The following is a 6,696-nucleotide window of genomic DNA, read 5'->3' as shown; positions in this document are numbered from 1 at the left end:
ATAGGTTCCCTGAAGGGGTGGAGGACAGGCGATGCTCAGCATGGCGAAGAAGGGCTTCCAGAGGGGCCTCAGATGGACGCCGGTGGACGGATCCATGGATGCTACCAAATGGCATCAGCACAACGGAAAGAAGAAAAGCAAGAGGTTTTGGCAAACACAAGCCCTTCAGAGCAGACCATGCCACTGATGCAAGTCTAGCAGGGCAACCAGCCAAGAGGAACTGAGCTAATGACGTAAGCAAGAGGGCTCTCCAAAGATGGAAGGCACCACCCAAGGGGGAGGCCTCCTGTCAAACTCCCAGTCACTGCACGGCGGCTTCCGTAGGAGATGGTTCCTGATTCTGTGCAATTTTTTCCCCAAGGTTTAAAAAGTGCTTCAAGTCCTGCAAGGGAGAAGAAAGAACGGGCCAGAAACATGGGAGGGAAACTGAGGTAGGGAGGTGTTCCAGTTCCTGGGGGGAAAACTGAGCTGCTATGTGGGGAAGCACATGGGGGGTGAAAAGTCTGCCTGTGGCCATGCTACAGGTTCTCCTCCCTTATGACTGGTTTGTGGGTCACAATGGGAAAAAGGGATTTACCCACAAGTCCTCCCCAAGAAAACCCATTGCTGCATTTCAGTAAAGTCACACAAAGGGGAATGCAGCCAGCAAAATGCCAGCCTATAGAGTGAGTGATCAAGAACAATCCTTTCTCCTATAGGTGCAATAAAACTCAGGGACACTCTCCCCCACCCTATCGTCCAGCTATTCCCCCCCCCAAACCCACCATCACTTGACATCCACCTCAAGCCGAAAAAAGAAAAACTAAAAATCCACACTGGGGCAGTTCCAAGAGTAGACTGAGTCCAGAGGATCCACTGGAAAGATGTGCCTAGTGCCACTTTCTATACATGCACACACCCCAGAACAATGTTCTTCAGCACCCCCTCATGCGATACCAGCCACCATCAGAATCCAAGTGTGCTGTGGTCCAAGATCCCCCAACAGGGTTTTTTTAGCAGAGATGAGATGCATCCAGCCTGGAACACATTTACACAGGAAGAGAGACCAGTTGCTTTGTGATTTAATTCACATTGGATGGTGCAGAGGAGGGGGTGGGGCAGGGGACGAGCCCAGGATGCACGGCACAGGGAGCAACGGCTACTACTCCCAGTTTTCCCATTCTTCATCATCCAGCTATAGATGGGAGAGAGAAAGCACAGGAGTATGGTGTTAGATAGGATGCCCAAGAAGGACAAAACTGCCTCAGCATTGACAGCTGCTTCATAAAATGCTGAAGTAGATTATAAACAGCCAAAAAAATGGTAATATGTCAGTTAAAAGTCAAATGATCAAATGCCACTGATACATGTTTAATTACATCAACCTGAATACAAGTGACTCTCTTGAAAATATTCAAAACAAAAACCACATTACAGAAGGGCACTGTCAGGTGGATAGTGGTGTTAGTATATTGGGCAAAACAAAAACTCAAGTCCAATGGTACTTTAAAGACCAACAAAGTTTTCTTATATAACTTTTGTGATTCAGACTTCATTTTGCCAGATCTGACCCTGAAAGCTTATACTCTGGAGAACTGTTTTGGTCTTTAAGGTGCTCCTAGACTCAAATATAGACGGAAGACAACAGCCTTCTAATTAAAAGAGTTTTAAAATTAGCTAATCATCTGCCTGTGAACTGTAAAATCTCATTGCACATCACCAACACATCACCACATGGAGATACTGAAGGAAGTGCAACAAAACTTAAAATACAGCACAGGAAAACTACCACTGAAGGTAAGAAGAAAACGGCAGATTTAAATTTCATTTCTGTTCCTCACGACAGTAACACAAGAGAACCAAAACAGCTTCAGAACAGAAGCACTCTTAATCTTCAGCTTCACCACTTCAAGTTCAGCCTCCCCGATAAATCAGTGGAAGCTTATTAAACTGAGCTGAGGGATGCATGACACTCATTTGACCACCAGTGGATGGAGAAGGGGAACCAACTTCAAGACACCTACATTTCAACACACACACCACATCCCATCTTTTTATTTGTAAAAGTCTTTCAAGGGGAATGACTCTCTTTTGTCTGAAGTGATTTACAGCCTCCAAGGCTCTTTTCCCACCAGAAGAGGGACTGCCAGCGATGTCTGCCAATGCAGCCCATTGAAGAAGGGGTTGGAATGCTTACTGGATGAATGCCAACATGGTTTTTTCCCTGGACTTGTAAATATGGCTTAGGCAGTCAGGAACAAAAAAAGGAGATGCCTAGAAAGGGAGCCAATTGTATTGAATCCCCTATTCTAGGAAGAGCACATTCAGCACAGGCAACAAAAAACATGCAAATTTCAAATAGCACTCAGAGTTTTTGCCAGCGAAGAAACGCATATCCGCATCCCAAAAGCATTCAGGGGCTTCTCCCAGGTGGAATAAAGAAAGTCACCTCCTCCACCAGGAGCTTTTGGAGGGCCTTCACTAGCCAGGAAAGGCCACAGGCTGCTGCAAACACTGACCTCCTCAGAGATATCCACCTTGGAGAGTGCCAGCTGCACCTCTTCCTCGGTCATGTCCAAGTCAAAGTCCTTTTCCCAGTCCTCGCTGACATCTGTGCTGGAGCCTGAAACAAATGGGAGCAGGGGGTGTCTAAGCGATTCTGAAGCCCTGAACAGAAGCCCCGGGACCAATGTTCCCTCTAAGCTGTGGAGTCTTGTGAGCAAAAATGCTACTTTGTGAGCTACTGGCATGAAAGTTGTGAGTGAGCAATTTGGCTACTGCATAAATTAGTTGCTTTGGAGCCATCCTTCCTGAGCTAAGACAAAAATGTGTGAGCCGGAGGCTAAAAAACGGTGAGCTAGCTCACACTAACTCAGCTTAGAGGGAACACTGCCCGGGACCATCCCCACCCCCTGCCAGGTGCACCCCGCCCCCCAGCAAGGAGTGGCCCTCACCCAGGGAGAGGTGGTCATCACTACCACAGCTGTAATCGTGCAGCTGCCTGAGTGCTGGAGTGCAAGCACGCAGCCGCACCGGGAAGCACAAGTAGCTGCAGCCAGGTGCGGGCAGCTGCCTCTGCACTGAGCATGCAAGAGCAGCTGCTGCCACAACCCTGAAAGGACGGGAGGTCACGAGCAGCCACAGCAGCTCCAGCCCCACAGGCGCCTGCTCCTCCTTTCCACCTCCATCAGAAGGGACAGGCCTGGGGCCCTTTTCAGGACAGTTTTTGCTGCCCAACCTGCTCCTGACGGCTGAGTGCGGGGCATCAGTAGCAAGGCTGTGTGTGTGTGGGGGGGGGGAGACAGACATTACCTGACCGCTGATTACTTTGGCTGCTGCCCTGAACTCCCTGGCCCCAGCCATGCCTCCAAAGGACAGAAAGGCAAGCAGTGGTGATGCTATGGCAGGGGTGGGGGGGGGGGCCAAGGGCACTCCGGAGGAGGTCAACCCTCAGCACAGGGGTTGGGGTAGCTGCACTGACCCTGAAAATGAGAGCTGCTTGGGAAGGGTCTCCCTTGAAACACCTCCCATCATGTAACTCAAAGAGTCACCAAAATCCACAACAGAAAACAATCCCTGCTGTCAGGGCTGCATGGATTTCCACACATTCACACCTGCACTACATAAATGTGGAATGTGTCTATCCCAGAGATCAGCAAATGAGGACACATTTGCACATGAAGTGATCATATGCAACACCCACAACTACAGCAACAGACCTACAAAACTGGGGTTGCTTGTTGCACTATTTCAGGAACTCACCTTTCTTCCCGTTATTGGAGGGTGTGGATTTCCCGCTGTCCGAGTTGAGTTCAAAGACTCGCAGATCTGTGGGTCCATCCTCCCTCTCTATCCTGTTTGCCAGCTTGTTCTCCACTTGCTCCTTGGGCTTCTCCGGAGAAGGCTTCACTTCCTGTGAGGCTGGAGGAGGCCGCATGGGCTCTTCTGGCTTTGGTGATGAGGCCGGCTCTTCCGCACTCGCTTCCTGCAGCCTCTGAGAGAGGTCTCCTGCCCCAAAGAGCTGGGCTCCAGTCTGTAAAGGGGCAGTAGGTACGGCCAGGGGGGTTGCGATTTGAGTCACCAAGGAGATGCTCTCACTGCTTTCCGACGGGGTGACCTCCACTGGGGTGCTCAGCATAGCCCAGCTTTCCACGGATGCCTCCAGGGTCGGAGTGACAAATTCTGCAGAGATGGGGGAGGGTGGCTTCATCTCTTGGAGAGACTGAATGTTGACATGAAACTGGGGGGCTGGTGACGACCCAAGGAACTCCTCTGTGGCAAGAAAGGCAGGAAGGGGGGGGGGGAAGGGTTTGACTGATGGTGTGACAGGCAGCACACAATTTCACAGGAAGAGCACAGTGGAATGTTTAGCAGGTAAAAGCCCTCTTCCTTTCAATCTTCCTTCCCCCCGTCTGAGGCAAGTCAAAACAGAAGGATGTATACCAGACTTAAGCCCAACCAAAGAACTTGCTGCCCAAACGAACTTCTAGAACAGTGGTGGTTTTCTCTTCCCATCAGCATGATTATGCCAAGTCAGGCCTATTTTGTATGCCACTTCTGAGCTCAAAGGGCAGGACTGATGCTCCAGCAGGAAGTCACTACTGGAAATACTTTGGTCGCCTGCCCCAAAACAACAAATACTCATGTGGTGCTGCAACACACAACCTTGAGTAAGCCCAAGAAGAAGGGACAAGGCAACAAGCTCCAGAGTGCCTGGCAGCCTTACGGAACAGCGGAATGCTTACACAGGGCCTAACTAACCACCAGCTCTGATAAATGGGCAATTTTCTCAGTGGAGGGTGGTAAGCAGTGGGGTACAGCAGGGATCAGTACTTGGTCCACTGCTTTTTTTCATTAATGATTTGGAGATGGGAGTAAGCAGTGAAGTGGCTAAATTTGCGGATGATACGAAGTTGTTCAGGGTGGTGAAAACCAGTGAAGATTGTGAGGCACTCCAAAGGGATCTGTCAAGGATGGGCGAGTGGGCGTCAACATGGCAAATGGGGTTCAATGTGGCCAAGTGCAAGGTGATGCACATTGGAGCCAAAAATCCTAAATATAAATACACATTGATGGGGTCTGAACTGGCAGAGACTGATCAAGAGAGAGATCTTGGAGCTGTAGTAGATAACTCACTGAAAATGTCGAGACAGTGTGTGACTGCAATAAAGAAGGCCAATGCTATGCTGGGGGTTATTAGGAAAGGGTATTGAAAACAGATCAGCCAATATCATAATGCCCCTATATAAATCAATGGTGCGACCTCATTTGGAATACTGTGTGCAGTTCTGGTCACCACACCTTAAAAAGGATATTATAGCTTTGGAAAAAGTGCAGAAAAGGGCAACTCGAATGATAAAAGGGTTGGAACACTTTCCCTATGAGGCAAGGTTAAGGCGCTTAGGGCTCTTTAGCTTGGAGAAACGACGACTGAGGGGTGACATGATTGAGGTTTATAAGATTATGCATGGGAAAGAGCAGGTAGAGAAAGAGGTACTTTTCTCCCTTTCTCACAATACAAAAACTCGTGGGCACTCCATGAAATTGCTGAGCGGTCGGGTTAGAACGGATAAAAGAAGTACTTCTTCACCCAAAGAGTGATTAACACATGGAATTCACTGCCACAGGAAGTGGTGGCGGCTACAAGCATGGACGGCTTCAAAAGGAAATTAGATAAGCATATGGAGCAGAGGTCCATCAGTGGCTATTAGCCACAAGGTATAGATAGGGGCTCTGGGGCAAGTGATGCTCTGTCTTTTTGGTGCTTGGGGGAGGGTCAACAGTGGGAGGGCTTCTAATGTCCTGGCCCCACTGGTGGACCTCCTGATGGCGCTGGTATTTCTGGCCACTGTGTGATACAGAGTGTTGGGCTGGATGGGCCTTTGGCCTGATCCAACATTGGCGTCTCTTATGTTCTTATGTTCTAACCAACACAAGGCCAGCAGGCACACAGCCTTCTGTCTCACAGTAATCAGGAACACTGGGGCCAGATTTGGTCCCTTCACAATCAACCTTTGTCAAGAGAGATGGTCACCTCTGTCACAATCAACCTGACAGTTTAAACATCAGCATTTGCCCGTCACAAATTTAAAGCAATAGCGTATTTGCTGATGTGCTAACCAACTGTTACATAATAACATGGGGAGAGTTCCGTGACAAATACCTGGGGTAATTTTGGGCCGGAACAGTGTTCTGGCAGTAAAGTAAACAGGCCCCGCCCCCAGCAGCCCTCAGTGGCAATAGCCCTCATGTGCTATCTCCTGCCGCCTGGAGCTAGAAAGATAAGTAGGGCTGGGTGTGGATAGCAAGGACTGTTTGGCGTAAGGGCTGGTGGGGACTGTTTTTTTGCGGGGGGCCGGGAGCACCCGGGCTGGCGGGGACTGTTTTGGGGGTGGGTGGCCGGGAGCAGGCTGGCAGGGATTGTTTTTGTCAGGCTCAGGTGGGCTGGCGGGAATTGTTTTTGTTGATCTGGTGGGGACTGTCAGGGTACTCCAGTGTGTGTGTGTGAGAGAGAGCCAGGGTGGGGGGGCCATGGGCACTCTCCTTATCCCCTCGGCAATGTGGCCCAGCAGCCCTCGTGGGTCTGCCGCGGCCAGCACTGTTGGGGGAGGCAGGAGAGTGTGTGTGTTTGTGTGTGCGAGCCAAGTTGGGGTGGGAAGGCTGTGGGTACCTTCCTTCTTCCTCTCGCTCTGTGTCCCCCTTCTCTGTCTTTCTCTT

The 6,696-nt window shown here is 50.1% G+C and overlaps 1 protein-coding gene across 4 annotated transcripts in view; it reads right to left on the bottom strand.

Moving 5' to 3' along the window:
• Positions 1-6: 6 nt before the first annotated feature.
• The window catches only part of BSDC1 (BSD domain containing 1), a 21,834-nt gene continuing 15,144 nt past the window's right edge, over positions 7-6,696 (bottom strand). For all 4 annotated transcript variants that reach the window (XM_015408071.1, XM_015408073.1, XM_015408072.1 and 1 more), the window contains 3 exons: positions 3,742-4,251; positions 2,499-2,602; positions 7-1,174 (listed from right to left, as the gene is read on the bottom strand). In XM_015408071.1, the coding sequence (XP_015263557.1) occupies positions 1,142-1,174; positions 2,499-2,602; positions 3,742-4,251 (647 nt within the window). In that variant the 3' untranslated portion in view covers positions 7-1,141. The remainder of the gene's footprint in view (positions 1,175-2,498; positions 2,603-3,741; positions 4,252-6,696) is intronic.

This window comes from Gekko japonicus, unplaced genomic scaffold (assembly GCF_001447785.1).
Source record: "Gekko japonicus isolate JY-2015 unplaced genomic scaffold, Gekko_japonicus_V1.1 scaffold36, whole genome shotgun sequence".
NCBI lineage: Eukaryota > Metazoa > Chordata > Lepidosauria > Squamata > Gekkonidae > Gekko > Gekko japonicus.
Note: the sequence above shows the minus strand (reverse complement) of the source record. Positions and strands in the feature narration are given on the sequence as shown.